This window comes from Lutra lutra, chromosome 7, assembly GCF_902655055.1.
Source record: "Lutra lutra chromosome 7, mLutLut1.2, whole genome shotgun sequence".
Lineage (NCBI taxonomy): Eukaryota > Metazoa > Chordata > Mammalia > Carnivora > Mustelidae > Lutra > Lutra lutra.
The window spans coordinates 145,485,989-145,510,361 of record NC_062284.1 but is presented as its reverse complement, the minus strand read 5'-3'; the positions used below and the strand labels follow the sequence as shown (position 1 = coordinate 145,510,361).

Below are 24,373 nucleotides of genomic sequence, written 5' to 3'. Positions count from 1 at the left end.
CCCCCCCCCCCGCGAGCTCCCCGCCGCGGCCGCCCTGTAACGACGCCCAATAAAGCCTGTCTCTCCCCCGCGGCTGCGAGTCTTGTGTTCGGGAGCCCGACGGGGCGGCAGCGGGAAAGCGCGGGGGCTGGGGACATGGTGAGGCGAGACCCGATCCGTATTTTCAAAATAGGTTTTAATCATAAGCTTTATATACAAATTGTTGTACAATTACTTTAATAAAGTGAAACGGTAAGTGAAAAGTACAAAAAGCAAAGCTGGCTCTTCCCCCTCAGTGAGTATCAAAGGTTTGCTCGTAGCCCAGGTTAGTGATGCGGGAAGCGAGCGGCCTACGATCGGGCTCGGGCCACCCAGAAAGCAGCATGTGTCCTCGTGCTGCCAGGGACCACGGGGGGACCAGAACCTTCTAGTAAACCTGGGCACCCATAAAAACGTGGTTTAAGGTATGCTAAAAATAGTTGGCAGTAGTGTGACTCCACCTCTCCCACCTCCAGGTAAGTATCGACAAGGTGACGAACTCTAAAGCGTGAGGCCGTTCAGGGCATCAGTAAACCGTGAACCTGCACCGGCTAAGCAAGCGCTCGCCTCCCCAACACTCGAGCTGCGCGTCCCAGCCCGTGGCGGGTTAGTTGCCTGTGCGTGCGGAGAGCAGGCCCCGCGGTTCCACGCCGGCGGGCCGTCCTGCGCGGTTACTGGTCCCGTGACTCGTACAGGAGCTTGGTGGCCTAGAACGGGGCCAGAGAAGCATGCTTGGGCCTGTGCCTGGTTGGAGCTGGTGTGGGCACCCCCTCTGCGTCTGGCAGGGCCGCCTCGGGGAAAAGTGGGCCCACGCTCGAAGCAGAACGGTCCAGCCCCCCCACCCCACCCCGTGCGCCCTGCCTGCCTCGGCCCAAGTACCTTGTGCATGGCCGCCAGCCACGCTGTCGACTGCCTTCGGCTGGCGCTGGCGTCCTCCCCGGCCGTCAGCTTCAGCTGGGTCGTGCCCTCTGCCCCTGGTGCCGTGCACTGCAGGGACATGCCTGTGGGCCGTACGTTGCCTCCTGGAAAAGGGAGACAAAGCAAGAAGGCCCACGGGGACCTCAACCACCCAGGATTCCACCCGGCCTCGCGCGCCTGCCTCCCACGCTCGCGCCGGCGCCGGAGGCCCTCTGGTGGACGACCCTGGATTCACAGGACGGGCGAGAAATCTCCCCGACTGGCCCTCCAGGGCCCGGGATGCATCCTACCCCGTCCCTGAGCCCAGTGAACCGCAACTGCGACAGCCAGTCCCGCGTGGGGACTCCCGCGGGTGGGAAGCCCCCACAACTGGCTGGCTCCGTGCGCGCACCAGTCCCGCGTGGCCGCGGCACACCGGCCATAGCAAGGCCCAGAGGAGTGCCGACACCGCCCGCGTGCGTGAGCGCCTGCGAAGATGCCATGGCGGGGAGCAGCCCCCACGGCCAGGCCGGCAGCTCAAGGACCCGCCACTCACGAACAGGCCGGCGCGCTCAGTTGCGGCTCGTCAGAGAAGCCCGCGCACGCCGAGCCTCACGGCCAAGTCTACCTACGGCGTTTCGACTTTGCGATGCAGGACGAGAACTCCGTCCTGAGCAGGAGTCCGGCCCGCGGAAGAGTCCTTCCGTCAGACACGGCTCTCGCGGTCAGACCTGAGCGCCTGCCTCTCCCCCAGGCCTGTGCACTGGGGATGGCACTGGACGGCTGAGGGGGCCTGGCCACCAGACGATGGCAACGGTCAAGCACTGTCCCGGCCACCTCAGCTAACCTCTCATGAGCCCCGTTCGGTCTGTGCGTGTCGCCAGGCCAGTCCCTGACCGGGCCCCTATGGGAGTGCCCACTTCTGTGGGAGGGGGGCACCAACCATGGCTCTGGCTTTACGTGGCACACAGCCCCAGCTCTGTTTCCCGTCGCCTCTGGCTGCTCCTGCCCTTTGTGAGAATCCACGGAGCTGGCAAAGCCGAGAACGGCGACCGCCCAGCAGCTCCTCGGACTGCCGCCCGCTGGGAACCGTGCCGCCCCGCCACCCACCCCGGGGAAGACCGCGTTCTCCGCTTTTAAAAAACTTCGGGCAGGGAGCCTGCCTTCTCCTCTCTCTGCCTCCTGGGGATCTCTCTGTCAAGTAAATAAAGTCTTCAAAAAAAAAAAAAAAAAAAACTTCCAACAGAGCAGGGCTCACTGCACCCCCAAAACTGCCAGAAGGGGGCATGCGGCCCCAGAAAGAGGACGGGGCTTCAGCAGGCCACTAGGGGGCGGCCTTCTCCCTGGCCTGGGCGGGGCTTCCTAGCAGGAGGCAGGCCGAGGGGCAGCCGGGCTTCTCCACACCCTGCCCTTTGTACCTGGGTGTCTGCGACTCCCACCTGCCCCAGGCAGCCGGCGTGGTGCTGGCCTCACGCCCTGTGCGCGGGGCAGGCAGGGAACACTGCCCACTCGGGGGCTCACACGGAGGCGCGGAGCAGGCCGAGAAGGCACGGGAGCGTCCAGGAGGGAGGCCGCCCCCAGCGTCCCGCTGCCCCGGCCTTGGCCAGCTCGGGGACGCACGGCTGCGAAATACTGGCGAAAGCTGCGCCCTTGGGACTGCGAAACGGGGCAAACGAACTACATTCCTGCCGCTGGGATACTTCGCTGGCGCGGCGCACCCACGTCTTGGGCCCAACCCCTTTCAAGTCAACGGACACGAGCAGCTGCCTTCGGCTCACGTCGTGATCCCGGGGCTCGTGAACGAGCCCCAGCTCGGGCTCCTTGCTGGGCAGGGAGCCCGCTCCTCCCTCTCCCTCTGCCCTCCCCGCGCCCCCGCGCCCCCGCGCCCCCGCTGTCCGACGAGATCTCGTTCCCGAACCGGCGCGGACACCCGCGGCCGAACCGCGCGCACGCAGGAAAGAGCCCGGGGCGCGGTCTCGGAGCTGCGGGGAGAGTGGCGCGCGGCGGGGGGCTGACCTTCAGAGACGGGCTGGCTCCCCGGGAGGCTGCTGTAAGCGGGAGAGTCTTTTTCTACGTCAAGAGGGCAGGCAGGCAGGAGAGAACGAGCGCCCGTCAGAAAGCAGAGCGAGAGGGTCAGTCGCGTGGGCGCCCCGCACGCTGCACGGCCGACGCGGACTGTCCCGCGGAAAGCCGCTACCGAAGCACAGAGCGAGATGGAACGATCCAGACGGCCCGAAAGGCTCTGGAAGCTCCCCAGGGAAACGTGAGGGGATCTCACTTCACAGACACCTGACAGGAGCAGAAGCCCCGGTGCCCAACGAGCCACCGCTCAGGCCTTCTGAGCACGAGGGCGACGCCAGCGGCGCCGGGAGCCTGAGCCTCGGCGCGAGGCCAACAGCAACGGGGCGCGTCCGGGCAGATTCGCCTTCATTGCCGGACGCGTGCAGCCCCGTTTACCGGGCGGGTTCCTGAAGACACTAAACACAAGCCCAGGAGGACGCCGGGCGGGCGAGCACGAGGCCCCGAGACCCGGTCCCGCACACCGCGCCGCCCTCCCCGCCCGCGCGGCGCTCACCTCCGGCCGGGAAGCCTTCCGTGAGGACCTGCACCGCCGAGATGCGCGCGATTTCAATCTCGTGGCGGCTGTCCCCTTCCAGAAGCAAGTACCTAGGGAGCAGAGCGACCACAGCACGTCACCCGGGGTCACGGCGATAGTGCCGTCCCTGCCCAGCCGTGCCCTGCCTCTTACCTCTGGTTGCCGGACAGACGGCAAACCATCGTCTCTGGTTTCTCGGCGTCTCCCAGCGTCACGAGGAAGGTGGCTCCTGGGAGCAGAAGAACAAACGTGAGAGCACAGCGGCTCCTCTCGCGCCTCGCCCTCCCTGGCCCGGCCAGGCTGCTCCCGGGGACGCGCGCCCCCAGGCAAGACCACAGCGATGGAGGACGAACAGGGGCGCGGCTGTTGGGAGAGGCTCTGTGCACCCCGAAAGCTCCGAGGAACCGTCCGTCCTTTCCCAGAAGGCCCCAGGGGCTCCACCCGCAGGCCAGGCCCCGGCTCCGGCGGCAGGGGGCAGGGGCGGAGGGCAGGGGGAGGCGGGAGGAGGCCCGCAGGCCCCGGCTTACCGCTCAGGAGCACCTTGAGCTGCTTGTCGTAGAACTCGGCCTCCTTGTGGGACACGAGGGCGCACTCGGCGCACTGCCGCACGGGGTCCACGAAGCACATGCGTCGCAGCGGCACCTTCTGGCCACAGCACTTGTCGCAGAAGCACTTCCCACACCGGCGACAGTGGTGCTGCGGGCGGGGCGGCGGTGAGGGGGCAGAGGGCCGGCCCCCACCAAGCGATGAGGTCGCCGTGAGGGCCGCTCTGCGTCCCACTGCCCACCCGCCGGGACGCCCCACCTCCACGGAGGGGACACCCCTCGGAGAGCAAGACCCGCGTGTGTGGCCGCGCCTGGCACGGTCACACGGGTGTGCAAGCTGCGCTCGGGCCCCGGGCCGAGTCCCGGTCCGCTCTCCTCAGGCAGACACGCGGCACCCCCCGCCCCCGGCAGTGGTGTGATGTGGCCTGGGCCCCCCCCCAGTGGCCTCAGCTCACCTTTCTGGTGAGAAAGTCAAACTTGGCGTCACACTGCATACACCTCGGGCACTGGGAGGGAAAACGACTAAGTATCAGGCCACAGCTCTGAGCGGCGGGGACAGTGCCCCTCCCGCCCCTCCCAGCCCAGATGCTGGGGTGGCTGCCAGCGTGACGGAGACAGGGCGACAGGCTTGGCCACCAGCTCAGGAGCCCCACAGGCCGGGTGACCCCCCAGCCGCAGGCCGTGGGGGCTCGTGGGGGGACACCAAGGGCACGAGTGAAGTCCGAGCCCAAGCAGCTCTGGGCAAGGAATGGCTCAGATGGCATCTCGGGGACCCTGGAGCGTGCTCGAGCCAGGGCAGTGGTCAGAGCCCAAACGGCCACACTGGGGCTGTCCTGGTGCTGGAAGCAAGGACCGTGTCACAGGACCACAAGACAGCACGGCCGGGAGCAGCCGCTGCGGCTACATTAGGGGCAGGCCCGGCCGGCAGCGGCCCGCACGCGGCCACACGTGTGTGCAGAAGAGGCCGCATGGGACGGGAGATGGTGTGGGCTGGAGGCAGGTTCGCCTCAGTCACTGCCAGGCCTGGAAATGCTCCCGGACGCTCCTCGGAGGAAGGAACCAGAGGGAACGACAGCAGCCAAACCGGGGCTCAGGGCAATGGGCGCCCCAGAAGGGCAGAGACCAGGGCGCTGGGCACAGAGGGGAGGCCTCCCCACCCATGCACTCCCGGGACAGGAGGCCCTATTCGGGCACCAAGGACAGGGGACGAGCTCAGGCCTCTCCGTTAACACAAGCGAACAGAGCTGGTTCCGGTTTTGCCAGAAGCCCCAAAGGGCGGTCCGGGCCTGGAGGAAGCTTGGCTCCCCACAGTGGGAAAGCCGGTCCCGCACCCCTGGGAGGCTTCAGGGCAACGGTCCCCACACCCCACCCCCCAGGCAGGGAGGAGGGCTTCCCAGCGGGATCGGTTCGGGGACAGCCAGTCCTGCCCAGCCGGGCCTTCCCTCATCCCCACTGACCGTCTTCACTCTGGTCAGACGCCCTCAGCCACAGGGGCAGCCGGGCCACTCGCCAGCCCGTGCCACCCCCAGGCTCAAACCGCCCTCCCCGCACCTGCTCTGCGAGTCCTTCTGGGCCTTGGCCTCCCCCAAGCCGGGCAAACAGCGAGCTCCGGGGAGATTCCAGTCCTGCCAATCTGTGTGGCTCCGGAGTCCGGCAGCGCCAGCCTCGTGCAGCCACTCCCGGAGGGGCCTGGGCCCTTGTCCTTCCCAGAGGCCACCCTGCGGCCACAGCCCGCGCACCGGGAGTGGTGTCTGAGCCTTTTGAGATCCGCTGACTCACATTCTCTCGTTTCCTCTTTGTCCTTACACTGCCTTCTGGACTGGGACACAGGTCTTGGTCCACCTTGGCCTTCCAGAACCATCTACGGAGTCCCCCGCGGCTTTGAGTGTGAGCTGGCTGCTCACCGCACCGTGGCTGCATCTGCCCATCCCCTGCCACTGCCTCTCCCTTCTCCATCCCCGGCACTGCTCTCCCTTCTGTGAGTTCTGGAAGGCTACATGTGGCAGGATGCGGGCTCTACGTGGCCCCCGCAGTGCCAGCCACAGAATCCACGGAGAAAGCCTCCAGCGAGGCCAGGGCACACCAGGAAGCCTGTGCCGCCCTCCTTCTCCCTCCCCACTGCCTCCGTCTCTCGCTTCTAAGCGTAAGGCTGGGGTGTTCGGGCAAGTTGAAGGGCCAACTTTTGAACTCAATCACATCCAGAATTTAAAACATGCTCCCTGACAGTGTAAGTGACACAGAAGTTCATCAGGCAGCAGCGAGGAGACCGGGAAACCGGCCGTTCAACAAGGGAGTTTGCTGACCACGTAACAGAAAAGACTCAACTTTGAAAATGATCAGCAGAGCAATTTAATCTAAAGAAAATGAAATCAAGAAAGCAACAGGCAAAAAGACCAAAGTAAAAATACGGCCAAACACCAGATGCCCCGTCTGAGAAACTGTCCCCAGAGCAAGCAAACACGACAGGCACCAGCCCAGCCCCACAGTGGTGACACCGAACTAGACTGGGCGACTCCAAGGCCCGGGGCCCTGGAAAGCACGTGCGGCCCGCCCCCGCCCCCCACGGCCTGGCCTGCGTGGTCCCCACCAGGGTGGGAGAGGGCTGAGGCTCCGACACACGGGATCTCCAGGGCAGGCCCCCCATGAGGGACTGAGGAAGGGTCATGCACACGGTGCACATGTGCCCACAGCCCCCTGTGCTGCCTGAGCCCTTGCACAGGCCACCCACTGCGACCCCCACTCCCGGGGACACAGCCCCGGGGAACAGGAGGCTCCAGCCTGGCCTCCTGGGGCCCCGCGCTCAGCCCAGGGCCTCTCACCCGGCAGACTGGATGGAGGAAGCTGGTGGTGAGGGGTGGCCTCTGGAGGGGCTCTGCGCACCGCGGAGGAGGGGGCGGCTGGGGCCGGAATTCCCGGCCCGGCACCCGCTCTGGGGCCTCGGACTCCTGGCAGGTTGGGTGGCCCCGTGGCGGATGCAGGAGCCAAGAGCAGCCCGGGCCCTGGAACAAGTGCGCCTCGGGAACCCCAGGGTCGCGCTTCTGCGCGGCCGAGAGGCCTGCCACGCTGCCCGACCCTCACAGGAGGAGCCCCCAGAGGCGCGAGGGGCCCCTCCAGAAGCAGTCCCAGCACACAGGTGACGGAGGGTCTCCCCTCCACATCAGAACAGTCAGAAGACGCGGGGCTGGGAGCCTCTGAAGGCGCGTCAACAAAGGCGACTGCACAAGAAGAGCCTGAGGGCTCAGGGGACCCCCGTGCCACACCCCATGACACCCACAACCCGCCGCCAGGACCAGACCCTCCGACCCTCACACAGCGCTGTGTCTTAGGTTCCTCAGAAGCAAACAGAAAATAAAATTTAAAATACTTGTATTGAAAGATAATCCTGTCTAGGGGTGCCCGGCTGGCTCAGAGGAAGAGCGGGAGACTCTGAACTTGGAGTCATGAGTTTGGGCCTCACGCTGGGTGTAGACATTGCTTAAAAAGAAAATGTTTAATTAAAAAAAAATAATAATCCCTGGGTGGCTCAGTGGGTTAAGCCTCTGCCTTCGGATCGAGCCCCGCATCGGGCTCTCTGCTCAGCGGGGAGCCTGCTTCCTCCCTCTCTCCGCCTGCCTCTCTGCCTGCTTGTGATCTCTGTCAAATAGATAAATAAAATCTTAAAAAAAAACAAAGAAAACAACAAAAAAACCCAAGCGGTGTTGTGTCAACTAAGTGGCTAGTTCAGCTTGTAACTCAAACAGTGGGTTGCACGAGTACTTTTGCTCAGGGCAGCCACTGCCTTTCACGGGGCAGTAGAAGGCCTAGCGGTGAACCGTGCATTTCTTCATGGAGATTATTAAACATTTGTGTACTCAGGGTTGAGATTTAATAAAAGTAACTCTTTTTATCCTTTTATCAACCCGGGTTGACGCCTCCCCTGATGTAGGGTCACACTGCCCTTGCCTCCACGTGGGCCTCCGCCCGCCTGGGGTCCCTCCCGCCTGGCCTGAGACGCTGGTGGACCCCGAGGTCTCCCTCCCGCAGCCGCGGCTCCTTCCCGGGCCGCCAACAGCCCCATCCAGCACCACCTCTCCTAGCTCGGGGTTGCCTGACCCCCGCGTGCTCCCTCCCAAGTTCCGTGTCTACAGAGAATCCAAGTGTCAGAACAAGAACACAGAGCGGCCGTCATCACTGGTTACACTCGGGGCTGAAGACTGGGCGGGGGGGGGGGGGCGCGGGCAAGACGCAGGGTTCTTAAGGGTGAAACTCACCATCTCCTTCTGCTCGTGACAATCCCTCCGGCCGCGTGCCCAGGGAGCCCACCGCAAGCCCGTCTCCACCACCATTCACGTGAGTCCGAGGCCGCTGCCAGGCTCCCCGCAAACCTGCCAGCCCCCGCCAGCGGGGTTTAGCAATGGTTATTTCGCGGGAACCCCCGGGGGAAGCGGAGGGCTACAGACCATCTCTCTGTGCATGCACGGCATACACGCTCCCCAAATTTGTAATACTTTTAAAGGATGTCCCTCACAGGCCCAAACTAACTACCTGGCATGGGCTCAGGCAGCTACAAAGTACAAGAGACGTGGACTGGACTGGCCTCAGGGTGACCCAGTGGAAAACAGAGCCACGATGACACTCGGAAGGCCGCCCACTAACACGTCAATGCTGCTAACTGAAGTGGAGGGTCTACCGGACACCGTCCAGCCCCGTCTGCCCAACCCTAACCCCCAGCCCCAGCCACCACGGATAAACAAACCGGTTTCTCACCACCAGCACCGCAAGCTCTGTGTCCCCCTTGCACACAAAGGGGGTCCAGAAGCACAGCGGGCAGCGCACAGCAGGGGGCATCCCTTCCACAATGCCAGGCCCAGGACTGGTGGCAGAGCAGGAGCTGCCACACCCCTCCCCAAGGCTTCCGGAGGCTCCTAGCCCACATTGCCTGCCCCATGCCAACGTTCTTTTCCTCCAGAACACTCTCTGCTAAAAACTCGGGACTCTTGGATCATGCCCCAGGAGGCTGCAAACTCTACTTCCTGAAACTCGGACAACCCCCCCCAGCACCGCTCCCCCACCCCCTGCACCCACGGGAAGGCCTCCAGGGCCCGGCCTGACTCTTCCATGGACAAACCGGGGGCAGGGGGCGCTCTGGAGCAACGCCTGCCACCCTTTCAGCTCCGGAACCAACGTCCTGCAGAAGGAGGGACACCTCCCGGATTCGAGTGTTCGCACCCAGCGCACCAGCACCCGCCAGAAGACCCCTCTTGTCACTTTGTGGTCAGCAGTGGCCAAGAGGCAGGAAAACACAGGCGGTGTCTCCGGGAAACGGCACAATGCGGGAGAGAGCCAGGGGGGCAGCAGTCACCCCAGCCGCTAACCCAGTGTGGCCGCCCACAGTGCTTCTGTCCAGATGGCTCTCACTGCCGGCCACCAGGTCCCTGAATTCACGGGGAATTCACGGGGGGTTGGTCAGGGACAGGATGTCTCCTGCAGCTACGGGGTGGGGGCGGCTTGATGGAAAAATACTGCCTCCCACTCCCTCACCTCCGTGACACATGGGCGACCAGATCACCATCTGGCCTCAGGTGATGTGTGCACAGGTGCAGAGTCCGGCCTCGAAGTCATGACCACCCCTCCCCCACTGCGGAAGCGAGCGACCCCCGTCTGCACGTTGGGTCACCTGCCTGTCCCCACCTCGAGCCATGCTACTTGGACTTCCCGGAGCGCAGTAACTTTCACACTCAGGTATGACCGGGAGGGAGACATGATACTTTCATCCTTCCACAGCCCTAACCAGGCAGGCCCTGCGAGCAAAGGTACATGCAGTTCCGAGGAGGAGCGCCGAGGAGCTCCGAGGGCACAACAGAAAAGAACGCGCTCACACAGGGCAACAAGGGGCGGAGGCCCCGGAGGCCCAAGGCAGGGCCACTGACCTCCAGGCTGGCCCCTCCTCCCCGCGGCCCTGCACCGGGCCACTCCCCAGCTTCTGGCCGCTTGCCCTCCTCCCACACCAGACACCTATTTCACTCCTGCGCGGAAAGCCTGCGGCCCGACAGCGACTATGGGGGCTGGGGGCTGACCAGACACAGGGGGTCACTTAGCGCACTCCCGACAATCAGGGGCTGCCAACTTCCCTCCGGGGCCTGGGATTTACAGGACGCACGGGCGTCTGTCCCCCGGCCCCCGGGAATCAACAGCTGCTGGCTTGTGGACACCGAACGGCCTTGCGAAGGAGCCGCACCCACCCGGCCAACGGGGACTGCTCGGCGCCACCCCGGCCTCGCCCTCCCGCCACAGCTGCTCCCGCCTCTCCAAGCAGGTGCGGTCCCCTAACCGGGACGCCCTCCTCACCGTCCACCCGGAGCCTCCTGCTCAAACCCCGCGCTCCGCTCGCACCGCGCAAGGGCCCCCCCAGGGCGCGCAGGGGGCCTGGCCGCCGTCCCCCCCCCCGCCCCGCGGAGCGCGAGCCCCGCTCAGCGGCTCAACCAACAAGCGGAAGCCCCGCCGGACCTCGCGGGTGGGCAGAGCCCGGACCGGGCGGGAGGGGCTGCCCGTGCCCGGCGCTCTCCGCGCGGGGGGTGGGGATGCGCGAGCCTAGGCTCCCCGAGAGGGAACCAGGCGGAGGGCGCAGTGCCCAAGGCCCCGGAAGGGCTGGAGCGCGGGCGGCGGGAGCGCGGGGGCCGAGGGCAGCCGTGGGGGTGCCCGGGAGGCCAGCAGGAGCCAGAGCAGCGGTGCGGGCTGCAGGGACGCGGACGCGGGTCCCGGGCGCGGAAGAGGGTCCCGGCGCGCAGACGGGGGTTGCGGGGGGTCCCGCGGCGCATATATGGGGCCCTCGGGCTCGGAAGGGGGGCGCGGCGAGGGTGCGGGGGGTCCCGGGCGAGCGGAGCGCGGACGGGGGTCGGGAAGCCGGCGGACGGCGGCGACCTACCTCCTTGTCCGGGACCCACTGCGGCTCCTCCAGGCCGAAGGGGCTGCCAAAGGCGCGGTGCTCGGGTACCATGCGCAGGCCGCTGGGGGAGCGCACCAGCTTCTTGGCATCGCGGCGCGCGGCCACCTCGGAGGACATGACGCCGCCACAGCGCTCGCCAGCCGCCCGGACCCCCGCCCCGCCAGGAGCCCCGCCCTGCCCGCGTGGATGACACGGGCCGCGTCCAATCGCCACGCCCGGCCCGGAGCGCGGGCCAATCGGAGCCGCGGTCTTCAGCCCTGCGGTCGGCCACCAATCGGCAGGGAGGACGCGCCCAAGCACGCCCCGCCCCCTGGGGCGATTGAGACTTTGGATTGGTCCGTTAGTCTGCGTCGTAGCTCCGCTTCCTCTCTGATTGGCAATTCCGACGCGGGACGCCGGGCTCGTATTGGAGAGGGAGGTTGCGAGGGGCGGGGCAGCGCGAGGCTGCGAGCGCGGCGCGGGGTGAGCTGGCGGCGGGCTGCGAGGTCGCCGTGCGGGGTGGGTACGCGGCGAGCGGGGCCCCGGGCGGGGTCGCGGGTCGTCCACGCCGGCGAAGCTCGCGAGCGGGCAGAGGGGGCTGCGGGGCCCGCGGCGGTGGGGGCGGCCGGCGGGGAGTCGCGCGGAGCTGGGGGCGGGGCGGGGGCCGGCCCTGGAGCAGGTTCGGGTCCCGCGGCCGCGCCTTCCTGCAGGCTCCGGCGGCTGCTGGACACCCGAGTCCCGGCCCGGAGTGCGGCTGGGCCGCTCCGAGCTCCGAGCTTGCCGAGCGGCGCGTGGGACCCGCTGCCGCGAGTCCCCTGAAGCGGGAGGGAGGGAGCCCGGGGACAGGGGCCTCCCCGCAGGGCTCTCCGCAGTCACACGGACCCTAACGTTCATGCAGACCGTGGCTCCCTGAGGCAGCTCTGTCCCCTCACCCAGCGGCCGTGGTGGTCCCTGTCCCCCATAAGCAGTAACCGAAGTGCTCGCGAAGCCGCCCGTGGGAGGAGCACAGGGCCCGGGGGGCTGGCTCGGCCCCTACCCCTCAGGGAGGCGGGGGTCGGGGCACCCACCTGCGCCCCGCCCCCGTGGTCATGCTGCTCCCCGATGCCCTGCTCCCCCATCATGAGGCTGAGGCGCGGCGCTCCCCTGGCTTGTCTCCTGCCCCGCGTGCAGCTGCTGGTCAGGATCCCAGTCTGGATCCGAGTCTCCTCCCAGCCTCGCGGCTCTCCACGGGTGGCCGGGGCAGCCTCAGCTAGAACCTTCCTCCACCGGCCATCCCTCCTCACCACCGGATCCCGGCCCAGCCTGCCGCGGGGGGTCACTCCCGGGCTTTCCCCGGGTCTAAGGGAAGGACACACACTTTCTCCAGAATTTGGAAACAGCGGCTTGGTGTTTCGTCCGGGTGTTCTGCTGACCTGGAGGTGGTTTTGGGTGGTGCCTCCCCGGGTCTCCCCTTTCCTGTCTGGGCCTCGGGACTCCTGAAGCTCCTCCCCCTGCCCAGCCAGGAGGGCGCCGCAGCCCCTCTGACAACTTACTGCTGCTCTTGCGGCCGAGACTCTTGCTTGTGTCTGTCCTTAGAAATCTAGCGTCACACCTTCCCCACGCTCAGGGCACCTCTTGGAGCTGGCCGCAGTCCCCGTCGCCTCTCCCTGTGGGCAACCGGCCCTGGGGCCCTGGGTTCAGGCGCCTCTTTCTGGCGGAGATGCAACCATCCTTCTCCAGTTTGCGGTCCTGGTGGCCACGGGGGACCGGGGCCTCTGCGGTGTCCTCACCAGCGTCCGCCACATTAATTTCAGCCCTGGCCTGGGAGCGCTGCCACAGGCCGGGGTGGGCCCGGGAGCGTGAGCGCCTTCGTGAGCGCCTTCCTGCAGCCGCGGTCATGATCACAGGGTGGGGTCACGCCTGGGCGTCAGGCTCCGTGGCCATCCCTGACCGTATCATCAGTTCTGAGTGCCAGACCGGTTTCCCTGGGTGGCTGCAAATGGGACGGTGCAAGTGACGTGGTTCTTGGAGCTCTAAAATCAACATGGTGATGTCTACGTCCGTCAGGGCCAGTGACCTTCCCCTCAGCAGAGGCCTTGCTGGTAGACATCGACCCCGGGTTCAGCCTGAGTGGCTGCGGGCCTTGGCCTTCCTGCACGCCCTGCTGCACTCTCGGCCTCGCTGCTCTGGGCTCCCGGGCTGCGTGGGGCCGCCAGCAGGGGAGGGGGCAGGCTTCTGCCCTGCGGCTTTTAGGGCTTGGGCCAGGAAAGGGCTGCCGGCCAGGGGCGGGCGGGACAGTGTCCACTGTCCCCCGCCGAAACAGCTTGGTGGTTGTGGAGCTCCCGACTCGCAAGTATCCTACAAGGTTCAACATTCACTCTCCTGGTTCTTTCCAGATTCTCCTTGGAGACACACTTGGGGGAGATTAAACTGGAGAACGTAGAAGACACTTCACTCCCGCGAGCGCAGCACGCGTGATCTCCACCTGCCTGCGTCGTCCTCTCCGAACAGGTGGGTCCAGGCAGGGTGCTCGCCTGGACACCGGGTCCCCCGGCCGGGCCTTGGGGCGGGAGCACGTGCTCATTTCTGCCCCTCTGCAGGGGCTGCAGCGGGCCTGCCACGGAGGGTGTAGGCCTTTAGGACTCAGGTGACCCGGGGGCACGTCTTCAAACACATCCATCTGTGTGTTGGAATTCACGGTTATTTTATTTTATTTTATTTTATTTTATTTTATTTTATTTTATTTACTTATTTGACAGATCACAAGTAGGCAGAGCAGCAGGTGGAGAGAGAGGGATGCAGGCTCCCTACTGAGCAGAGAGCCCGACGCGGAACTCGATCCCAGGACCCTGAGATCACAACCCGAGCCGAAGGCAGAGGCTTTAACCCACTGGGCCCCCCAGGCGCCCCTGGAATTCATGGTTTCTAAGTTACCAAGTGGTTGCTCGAACAAACGCTTTGCCTTAGACTTACCTCGGTGGTTCTCCTGCGACAGTGAAGTCTCTCCTCCAGCCTCAGGGCTGACGGGGAACCCGTCTCACAGAGGACTGTGTACCCAGGCCACCCTCACTCTGCTGTGCTCGGCTTCTGGGCACTTTTTGCAGTGACAGCGAGAGGGTTGGAATTCGTGTCCCTGGGAAGTTACACACCTTCGTGGTCAAGCTCATGAGATGGATTTGGACCAACTGGACCTGAACCCCAGAATCATCGCTGCGGTCAAGAAAGGTAGGTCACTGATATGTGGATCAGGCAGCTGGATGAGACGTGTGCAGGGTCGCATGCACAGGGCACATGAAACAAGTCCACAGGAGCGCCTGTCCACGTCCCCTTCCCCAAGACGGCCGGTCTCCATCAGTGACAGACGCTGGAGCGCTGCGGGTTTTTAGTCGTGTGTGTGTGTTTCACTGAGGGCCTTTTTAAAGTTAATTTTATTTTCATCAAAGGAAATATATGTTTATTGTCTAAAAACTGAGAGGGAACTCCGCACACCACTTACGAGTCTATTACCGATTTCTTCTGTGTTTGCGTCCGGGTTTCTAAACGTGTGGTTATGTCGCTGTGCTCGGTTTGTCTGCCCAATTACTCACAGGGTGTGCGTCACGTTGATGACGACTGGCTTGCTTGTGACCCTGCTTCTCCCACTCCTCCCCTCACAACTGGAACAGTTTGGGCCATCACGGTTTTGACCGGGGACGGAACAACTGCTGCTAACCTGGGAGGCTGAGACGGTTTCCTTTCCTGTACCATCTGTTACTTTCCCCCAAAGTTGTCCGTTGCCTCCTTCTTTCCAGTGCTGTTGTTGTGTATGTCTTACTGACTTTGCCCTCATTGTCCGGTATGTCCCTCAAGCACCCGGCCCTCGTCCTTGAATGCTCGAAGGGCTGGACAGCTCACCCGTTCTGTTTGTGTCCTGGCGCACCCACCCGGCTACCCTGTACCAGCCGGGATCCGGGGATCCCTTCCACCCCTGCCGTCCCCTGGGGCGTTCGCCGGGGAAGCCTCAGCATCAGGATGCTTGTTGGTCATATCACACAGACGCCCAAGGACACGTGTGGGCTGGTGCAGCGCATGGGATGTCCTGCACGGGCGCGACCTCCTGGTCCTGTTTCTTCATCCTTGGCTCCTGGTTTTCGCAGAGCTCGTGGGTGGTTTGGCTTTGCTCTTCCTCTCACGCGGTCCGTCTGTCTGTCTGAACTGCAGTGTCGGCGCATGCTTACCTACGGTAGTTCCTGATAGTGTGGGGTGAAGTCTGCTTTATTATGCGGAGCTATTTTTCCTGTTTCTTTTTGTGGTAGTTTCCCATTTTTGGCTTCTTCTGGATCGATTGGGTATATTTTCAGCATTCTTTTTTTCTACTAGTTTGAAGTATTGTATTTATCCACGTTCAAAACTCATTTATCCACTCTTCTGCCCAAATACCAGACCTTTTGGACACATTCACTCCCTAACACTCCCCACCCAGCTGTCGCCCGCTGGCATTGTAACCCTCACGGCTTCTTTGCTGTTTGTCCCACCGGCCATCCCGCCTTCCCCACCAGGCCGGTGGTCTGGTACCAGGGATGCGTGTTTGGAACTCGGCGCAGCTTTCCTTCCTGTGCCCCTTCCCTCACGCATGGTCCTCACCCTGCCCTGGGATCGTCCTCTGGCCTCCCCTTACCTGTGGGCCTGCCTGGCCACAGAAACCCCCTTTCTTGAGAGATGTTTCTGGGATAGGGAACTGGGTGGCAGCCACTGCTCTGGGCCCTCGGGAGAGGCCCCTCATCTCTGGCTCCTGCTGCTCCTGCTGCGACATGGGACCCCCCCACCCCCAACCCCCTCCGTCTTCCTTGTTGTCATCACACTTTACCCAGGGGCTCCCAGAGCCTTGGGAAGTGGATCGATGGGCCTGCCTGTCAGGTGCCCGGATTTGGAGGACAGTAGTCCTGAAACTTGCTGTGTTGCCTTGTATTAGTCTGAGCCCATCCTGTAATTTATTTGTATAACTTCAGCCAAATTGAAGTCGGCGAAGGAGGTTTTGCATTATTCCGGACCAGACTTGCAGAGACTGACCCGCCTGTCCAGCCTCGACGTGCAGCAGCTGCTGAGAACGGCCTCCTCATGCCTGCGCGGCTGCGGCGTCTTCACAGGTGGGCGCGGAGTGTCTGCTCTGCCCTGGTGCCTGGGGAGGACTGACTGCAGGGCCGGGTCACAGCGTCAGGGTGGGGACCTGTGAGGCGGACGGGGAGCCTTGGGGACCCTTGCTTCGGAGAGTCAGCTCTGGGGCCAAAAGAGATGGGAGCCGGCGCAGGGTTGCGGGAAGCGGGGTGAGTGGGCAGTCAGAGCCCAGCGCCTACAGGTGCCACAAGACACTGCCGCTAGAAGCTTCCCGGCCAGGACCACCTCCTCCCTGCCTGCCGGCACCCTACCCCCACCCCCGATGTGACCGAGGTCACCTGTCCTCCCACCACGTGGTGCCTGACACCCCCTACGGCCCCCCCTGCGTTCCCAGCGCTGCATCTGTACCGGCAGAACCAGAGCTGCCCCGCGCGGTCCCAGCGCCTGAGCCTGGGCTGCCCCGTGCTCGACGGGCTTCTCCGCGGCGGCCTCCCCTCCGACGGCCTCACCGAGCTGGCCGGCCCCAGCTCCGCCGGGAAGACCCAGCTGGCCCTGCAGCTCTGCCTGACCGTGCAGTTCCCGCGGCGGCACGGGGGCCTGGAGTCTGGTGAGTGGCTGCCCCCCGCCGCTGAGGCGGGGGATGGAATTTGGGGGGGCCCTGCCCAGTAGCTCTCGGGGGGGCCACACTGCCCTCCACGGAACCTGTGCCCGACGTGCCTCTGGGGTCTTCCCAGCTTCTGCCTTCCTCTTCACATCTGCTGTCAGTTCTGCCCCCCTCTACCCACCAGGAGATTGGGGGCCCCAGGGCCACGGGCGCGGCGACCTGTCCACTCTGGGAGTGGCCGCTCACCTGTTCCTGCTCGCTGGTGGCCCGTAGGGCTGGCTCCGGCTGGGCACCGTCCCCTCGCAGGCTGCGGGCCTGGCCCGAGGCTTCCTGGGCCTTCGCTCACACGCTCGTACACACGCACTCACACACACATGCACACCACCAAGCTTCACACACGTGCTCGTACACGCACACTCGTACACACGCACTCACGCCACCAGCCTGCCAGCCAACTGGGCTCAGAGGTGGAGGCCCGGCAAGCCGTGTTTCGCTCCGCCACTTCCAGAGCAGGCGTGCGGGCTGCAGCCCCAGAGTAGCGGGGGCTGGACCGGGCCCCTCGCGCTGCTTGCCGCACGGGTGACATGTGCACAAGCAAAGCGGCAGGGGGACGTTTTCAGGCTGCCTGTGCTGGTCTCCCAAGCACTCAGAATCTACATTGTTTTTACCAAGCGTGAGGTAACCAGAGTGCTCGTGACATGGCTGCCTCGCCGCCCACACTCCAGGGTCCCTCCCGGCCACACCACCGTGCTCACCCTGCTGCCTGGACAGGCTGGGCCACGTGGTGGACTGGGGACGCGGCCGGGGCCAGACCTCTGGCGCTGGGGACACACGCCGGGAACACACGCTGGTCCATGTGGCTGCGGGCGCCCCCGTGGGGCACGGGCCGCTCCGTCTGCAATCTCTCCCACGTCCCGTTAGCACCGTGAGCTGTGAGGGGCAGGGTCCCCTGGCCACGGGCAGGGCTCTCCCGACTGTGTGGAGCAGCTACTCCCACCAGAGCCAGGTGTTTGTGTGTCACTCTTGTCCTTACGTCTCTGGGTAAGGGCGCAGCCCAGGAGGGCCTAAGGGGCAGGCGTCTGACACTGGTGCTGGGTAGATGCACTTGGCCTCGGAAGTGGGTCGTCCGTCTACGCCACAAAAGTGCTGCAGTGATTCCAGACTTGTGTCTGCTCAGAAACGAGCTGGGCGCCCTGATCCCTGTGCTCGCCAGCGTGTCCGCCGGGCCCAGTGGGGGGCTGCGCCCCAGACAGGCTGAGGGTGGAGGGCAGGGCTGGCCACGCAGTCTGGACCGCGGAGCTCTCCCAGCCTGGTCTCCTTCACTCCATGATGGTCTGCGCCATTCTGCCCTGGCGGGGTCCCTGCAGATCCATTTTCTCCTGGACGGGTCACGCGAGCAGTTACCGTTGGCGTCTGTGTCCAGGCTGGGTCCGTATCCGGTGCAGGCTGGGTTGGGGGTGTGGGAAGGGCACTGCAAGGGCGGGTCCCCAGAGCTGCACCCGTCCTGGCGCCAGAGCCCCGAAGATGTCCCGCAGCAGAGCCTGTGCCCCATCCCGAGACACGACAGGCCCGGCATGGCCCCTCAGTGGCCTGCACGCTCGCTCCAAGCCCGGCCTGAGGCGGCCCTGCCGCTGGAGAAGCCTGCCTTGTCCACTGCTGGTCGGGGGCGGGGGGCATCTCAATCCACTGCCACCATGCCACCCAGGAACTCTCGGTGACAGCCATGTCACATCACGTGGGCTGCCCTGGGGTTCAGAGGGCACGGAGCCCCCCACGTCTGCCAGACAGAAGCAAGTGCGTCAAGAACCAAGAGCGGACGTGAGGCTGTGGGGAGCCGAGCTGCTGGGTGGCCGAGGCGGCTCTGGGGACATCCGTCCGATGCCAGGCCGTGGGCCGCCCACACGGGTGTCTCAGAGGGGCACGTCCCCCGAGGCAGCCCCGAGGTTACCAACATTAAAGGTTGGGTCCAACATGCCCTTTTCCTGACAAAGTAACTCCTTTAACCCAATGAGATCTGAAAGCCCTAATCTTGTAAAGGTGGCGAAGGTCCTCCAGACTTTGGAATCCTGCACTTCGTGGAGCCCCTCCCCCACCGCCACCTTGTGCTGCGGCCACCCCAGAGACACCACCGTGGCCTGTCGCAGGTGAGGGCGGCACAGCGAGGCCTTTCCCAGCCACACGCCCAGGCGGGTGAAAGGGCTTCGGGGCCGCACACAGACCTGGTTCCGCTTGGAACCTCCCGCCCAGTCCGCTCCCCGCGGACGGGCCAGCGCGCTCCCTCCCAGCTGCCGCGGGACAGCCAGGGTCGGGGCTTAGGCGCGTCTCCAGGGCGCGTCTCCAGGCAGCGTCTCCGCTGAAGTACAGTCTGGATCGTGCCCAGAGAGGTTAAGGAGAGGCTGACGGTCAGCCGCTCGCTCCGGACAGACCGGATGGTTCTTGTCCCGCCACGCGTCCGTCCGCAGGCCTGAGATTCTGCCGAAACACGGTTACACCGGAGTTAAAGGTCAGGCACACGCGGGCGCGTATGTGCTGTGCGTCCTCCGGCTCGTCCAGGCTCCCTGCCTGGGTCTGCAGGGACCGACGCAGGTGAGGGACACAAAGGTCCACTCGGGATCCTGGGGGGTGCGGCCAGTGCTCCACCGGACACCGGCCATTTCGTGTTTTAAAAGTGGAGACGAGGTTCATGTGCCATAAAATCAAACGTACGACGCGGTGCCATTAGTGCACGCAAACAGCCGTGCTTCCGTCACGACTGCCTGATTCTAGATCATTTCACGGGCCTCCCCACTGCCCACTGGCAGCCCCAGCTCGGCTTCCTGCTCCAGGGACTCGCCGGTTCAGGACATCTCTTGGACGTGGACTCCTGTGTCGTGGCCTCCCCGGGTTCCCCTCGCCTGGCGCGATGTGTGTACGGTTCTGTCGGAACGTGTCATTCGCTGCGTGCCCGGGCTTCTGTGGCCACCGCTGCTCTGAGCACGGGCGTCCGCAGCTCTCGGGAGCACACGCACGCCCAGGAGCGCGCGGTCCATGCGAGTGCTGTGTCCGAGCAGGTGAGGGGCTGCTGGACGCGTCCCACCAACGCGGGACGTGGGGATTTGAGCCCCAGTCGCGGGCAGGTGGTGGCGTCCCCCGGTGGATCTGATTGGCATTTCCAGTGACCGGGACGTCTGGCCTCTGCCCGTGGGCCCGCCGGCCCTCCGCACGGCTCCGGGGGAGAAAGGTCTGCTCAGGTCCTTGCCCGGTTTCCGATTCGGGGCGCGCTTTGTGGTGAGCGTGAGGCCTCCGCGTGCTGCGGCTGCTCGGGTCCTCCCGGGCGCGGGGTTTACACGTCGTCTTCTCCGTCTTCTCCAGATGCGTCGTCCCTTCGCTTCCTTGACGGTGGCGTGTTGCTCGGGTCCGGTTTCTGCCTTTGCTCCTGCGCTGTTGAGTCACATCCGAGAAGCCGGGGTCGCGGAGGCTTCCCCGTGTCATCTTCGGAGCCTGGGGTGCATCGGCAGCCCCCACGCAGGCCGAGAGAGGAGGGTCCGATCCCATCCTCCGGTGGCAGTGACCCAGCTGTCCCAGCGCCACTTGTGGGAGAGACCGTTCTTCCTGTCGTTGAACTGCCGGGGACCGTGGTTGAAAATCCGTTCCCACCAACGCTCGGGTTGACTTCGGACGGCCTCCGGTTCTTTCTCGCTGTGGTCTTGGGGTCCGCTCCCCGTGTGGGGATCCAGGCCCGGGCCGGGCTGCTGCCTCCGGGTGTCTGGGCTGTTGGGAGCACGGGGCCTGCTGCTAGCCGACCGGCTTTTCCGGTCACACACAGGCATGCTTGTCACCGTATGGCCCAGGATGGCGGGAGGCGCCCTGAGTGGGGCCTCAGAGCGAGCGTCCCCTTGTGTGCAGGGGGGGGGCATTGCTGAAAGGCCCCACTGGCTTCCACTCGAGATAGGCCGGGGTCCCCGGGGGTGCATCCTGTCAGCAGGGGGCAGGGTGTCTGAAAGGAGGGGCCCTTTGCCTCCCCAGGGGCCGTGTACATCTGCACGGAAGACGTCTTCCCCGACCCGCGTCTGCAGCAGCTCATCGCTCAGCAGCGGCGCCTGCGGACTGACGTCCCAGGAGACGTGGTCGACAGGATGAAATTTGGCGACCATATCTTCATCGAGCACGTGGCCGACGTGGTGAGTGTCTCTCTGGCCCCAAGTTCCGAGGGGAAGTCAGTCCAGTGCGACAGCCGCACTCGAGAGCCGGGCCACCCCATGTAGCCGTCAGCAGACGCCTCTGCCACGGGCCACACGTGTAAGTCCACGTGATCGCATACCCGAAATTCAGGTCAGACTGGGCGTTCTGGAGGACTCGTCCCCCCACCCACAGGGAGCGGGGGAGGGCAGCCATGAGCGAGGATGCTCAGCACGCCGCCTGCAGACCCTGACCCGCACCCCTGGCCACGGCGCTCCTTCCCCTTGAAAAGGCCGCAGCTGCAGGGGACCCCCTCCCACCGCCTCCTGCTCTCTGGCCACCCTGCGACACCCATGGCCAGCCGTCCCAGCCAAAGCAGCCTGTGTTGGGTTTTACTTCTGTCTCTGACCGAGCGGAAAGCCCCCTGTCAGGACACGGGAGCCCCCCCAATCTGGCCAGGACCTAGCAGGCCCCCAGCTCCAACAAGCCCCTCGGATGGCTGACTGCCACCTGGCCACAGCACGGGTGTGGGGGGCAGATCTGGAAGCACCATGAAGAGACACACCCCTGCCTGTGGACAGATAAGAGTGCAGGAGTCCTCTGGGAGAGGGCCGAGGGCCAGGAGCTCAGGGCAGGTCCAGCAGGCAGGGAGAGCGGCTCCGGGACCCGGCCAGCTTCCACGTGGCACACTAGTTGGTGGAGGGATGGCCAGGAGTGGAAAGGATCGCGAGGAAAGGTGGGAAGACTAAACCAGCACACCCAAAAAGAGTAAGGCAGGCCTCCCCCCGCAGCACCGCTGCCCCGGACGTCCACTCGACTGGAGGGAGCCCCCAGATCCCAGTGGGCTTTCCCCCCATTTAAGGATTGTTATAAAAATTGCAAAGAAAGGATAAGGCATATAAACTTTTAATTTTTAAAAAAATTTACAATAAAGGATATCACACAGAGCTTGGGGAAGTAACCCAGGACGCTGTGGCCCATGGGGCCCACAGCTGCAGCCTCCTCCACGGGGGGTCAGGACACGGCTGGCCTGCAGGTCTCCCCAGAACCACAGCCCAGGAGGGAGGCCGTGCCCACCCTGTCCTCCTGTAGGGGCCGAGCGTGGCCATGACTTTGCAAGCAGCGCGCACCCCGCCGAGCAGCGCGGTTATTAGTAGGACCGTGTGCGCCGGGGCACGGGGACACAGAAGACGAGGTTAGTGCTGCAGGCTCCCAGCTCCAAGGCCCTCCAGCCTCGATGGCTGTCCTCTGGCCGTCACAGGGCTGGCTCTGGCCACACACGAGCAGCATGGTTCTGGGTCTCCCAGGCCGGATGTGGTTTCACTGCGAGAGGAGACTGCAGTCAGGGCCAGGGCCACCAAGACCCATGGTGGCCTGAGCGCGGTTCCAGAAACAGCTCAAGAGCAGGAAGCTCCCACCGTCTTGCCGTGTCACCTGGCAGGGGCTGGTGGCGCTGGTAGGGCCTCCCTTGCTATGGGGGACAGGCTGGGGCACCCGTGGGGACAGGAAGGGGGGAACTCACATTACCGCTGGCGTCCTCGAGACCACTGCTGCTGCTGTCATTTTCCACAAAAAGAGGCTCTATTGGGGACACCCTAGAGACAGAAGCATAGAACGGGGTTTCACTCGGGGGTAGACTGCCAATGTGTGGTCACCTAGCACCAGGCCCCGAATCCAAGCCAGCAGGGCAGGTGGCCCCAAAGGAACAGACCTGAGGCCCCGGAGGATGGGCAGGGCTGGTGGGGGGCCTTCTGTACCTGTCCCCCTGCTTGGGCACAGCCCAGGGTCTTCCCAGTAGAAGCAGCCCCACCCCACTGTCTCCCTCCACTGGACAGGGAACAGTGCTGCCCCCACACCTGCCTGACAGCAGTTATGACCCCAGGACCGTGGTGGTCACGAGTCCACCTTCCGGTGGTGCTGCATCCAGGGTCAGTGCCTGGCATGGGGCCACAGGAGAAGGGCAAGTCATGGTGATGGCCCGAGGGGCTGTCAACCCCACAGGGGACTTGAGAAGTGGAAGGGGACGGACATGAGGGGTCCCTTGGCGCAGGGCAGAAGAGGAGACACGGGCGGCAAAGGCGGTGACACCATGTACCGTCGGCTTGCAGGATGCCCTGCTGGAGTGCGTGAGGAAGAAGGTGCCTGTGCTGCTGTCTCGGGGGATGGCCCGTTTGGTGGTCATCGACTCCGTGGCAGCCCCGTTCCGCTGTGAGTTTGACGGCGCAGCCTCGGTCCCCAGGGCCCGGCGTCTGCAGGCGCTGGGCGGTGCCCTGCGCTGGCTGAGCTGCACCTTCCGGAGCCCGGTGCTCTGCGTCAACCAGGTGGGTGCCCGGCCAGCACCCCGGACCACAGACAGCCTCAGCCGATGGTTTAGGGGCGATGCGGGGTGGGGGGAAGCAGTGGGGTCTTTGCAGCAGTTAACCCCAGTCTGCACGTTCCAGGTGACAGAAGCCACAGAGGAGCAGGGCGCGGCACCCGGGCCACAGAGGTGAGTGGAGAGGCGCAGGAGGGCAGTGCAGAGGTGCAGGGTGGGGGACTGGGACCCCCACAGTTCTGTAAGTAACGACTGGCCCTGTCTTCCATCTCAGCCCCTGGGACGAGCGCGTCTCCCCGGCTCTCGGAATGACCTGGTCCCACCAGCTCCTGATGAGGCTGATGGCGAGCCGACATCGCCTGGAGGATGGGGGGCGCGCCGCACCTGGCCGCCCGGACCGCACCCTGAGGGTGATCTTCGCCCCCCACCTGCCCCCCTCATCCTGCTCCTACACAGTCAACGCAGAGGGAGTGCGAGGGACTCCGGGGACCGAGTCCTGCTGACACAGCGCCCATGGAGTGCATGGCCAGATCAGTGGCGGATGCTGGCCAAGCCCTCCCCGCTGTGCAGGCACAAGGGCCTGACGGAGACTCGGGTCTGGGTGGGCGACCACCACCACGGCAGGGAGGCAGTGCACACAGAGCCACCGGCGAGGCCTCCCCACGGTGGACCCTGGACCCCTTTGCTGTGCACAGCTCACTCTCTGCCAGGCTCTGGCCTAGGTAGTAAGTCCTCCCCACAGCTGCAGGTCCTCTCCACCGCCCCTGGGGTGGTCTCGGGGCCACTGAGGCACAGAACAGTCAAGTGACTTGGCCATCATCCCGCCCGGGCTAGTGCCGGGAAGACAGGCACGTGCCTGACCCAGTACTGGAGGTGGAGGCAGAGGTCCCTGGAACTGGGCAGACTCCTTCTGTTTGGACGTTTTCTAGAGCAGAAACATTCATTTGTAATTTTTTTTTTTTTAAAGATTTTATTTATTTATTTGTCAGAGAGAGAGAGAGGGAGAGAGAGCGAGCACAGGCAGACAGAATGGCAGGCAGAGGCAGAGGGAGAAGCAGGCTCCCCGATGAGCAAGGAGCCCGATGCGGGACTCGATCCCAGGACGCTGGGATCATGACCTGAGCCGAAGGCAGCGGCTTAACCCACTGAGCCACCCAGGCGTCCCTCATTTGTAATTTCTATCCCATTTTTAAAATAGTCTGTGGCCCTCAAAAGGTCAGGAATGGCTGGTATAAATAGGAAAGAGGCCTTTTAGGGTTGCAGT

At 64.7% G+C, this 24,373-nt stretch overlaps 3 protein-coding genes across 20 annotated transcripts in view; 1 reads left to right on the top strand and 2 right to left on the bottom strand.

Moving 5' to 3' along the window:
* Positions 1-157: 157 nt before the first annotated feature.
* ZFYVE21 (zinc finger FYVE-type containing 21) lies at positions 158-11,156 on the bottom strand. 4 transcript variants are annotated; one of them, XM_047737218.1, is made up of 8 exons: positions 10,961-11,153; positions 4,512-4,562; positions 4,039-4,207; positions 3,665-3,740; positions 3,491-3,582; positions 2,932-2,985; positions 898-1,040; positions 158-725 (listed from the first exon to the last, which is right to left on the bottom strand). In XM_047737218.1, the coding sequence occupies exons 1-8, from the start codon at positions 11,096-11,098 to the stop codon at positions 690-692; spliced, it is 759 nt and encodes a 252-aa protein (XP_047593174.1). In that variant the 5' UTR covers positions 11,099-11,153; the 3' UTR covers positions 158-689. The 4 variants fall into 4 exon arrangements, with proteins under 4 accessions (XP_047593174.1, XP_047593177.1, XP_047593175.1 ...); XM_047737221.1 differs by lacking the exon at positions 10,961-11,153 and adding an exon at positions 8,307-8,403; XM_047737219.1 differs by lacking the exon at positions 4,512-4,562 and having other exon boundaries at positions 10,961-11,156.
* On the top strand, positions 10,076-24,145 carry XRCC3 (X-ray repair cross complementing 3). Of its 6 annotated transcripts, none has more exons than XM_047737215.1 (8): positions 10,076-10,351; positions 13,336-13,450; positions 13,907-14,164; positions 15,928-16,065; positions 16,428-16,640; positions 20,643-20,797; positions 22,904-23,283; positions 23,384-24,141. In XM_047737215.1, the coding sequence occupies exons 3-8, from the start codon at positions 14,110-14,112 to the stop codon at positions 23,610-23,612; spliced, it is 1,170 nt and encodes a 389-aa protein (XP_047593171.1). In that variant the 5' UTR covers positions 10,076-10,351; positions 13,336-13,450; positions 13,907-14,109; the 3' UTR covers positions 23,613-24,141. The 6 variants fall into 6 exon arrangements, with proteins under 6 accessions (XP_047593171.1, XP_047593170.1, XP_047593169.1 ...); XM_047737214.1 differs by lacking the exon at positions 10,076-10,351 and adding an exon at positions 11,405-11,443; XM_047737213.1 differs by lacking the exon at positions 10,076-10,351 and adding an exon at positions 12,153-13,041.
* KLC1 (kinesin light chain 1) overlaps positions 21,686-24,373 on the bottom strand; it is a 58,433-nt gene continuing 55,745 nt past the window's right edge. For all 10 annotated transcript variants that reach the window (XR_007128664.1, XR_007128665.1, XM_047737189.1 and 7 more), the window contains 2 exons: positions 22,318-22,390; positions 21,686-22,118 (listed from right to left, as the gene is read on the bottom strand). Coding sequence is in view for 8 of the 10 variants with exons in the window: in XM_047737191.1 (XP_047593147.1) it covers positions 22,116-22,118; positions 22,318-22,390 (76 nt within the window). In the remaining 2 variants the exon portion in view is untranslated. The remainder of the gene's footprint in view (positions 22,119-22,317; positions 22,391-24,373) is intronic.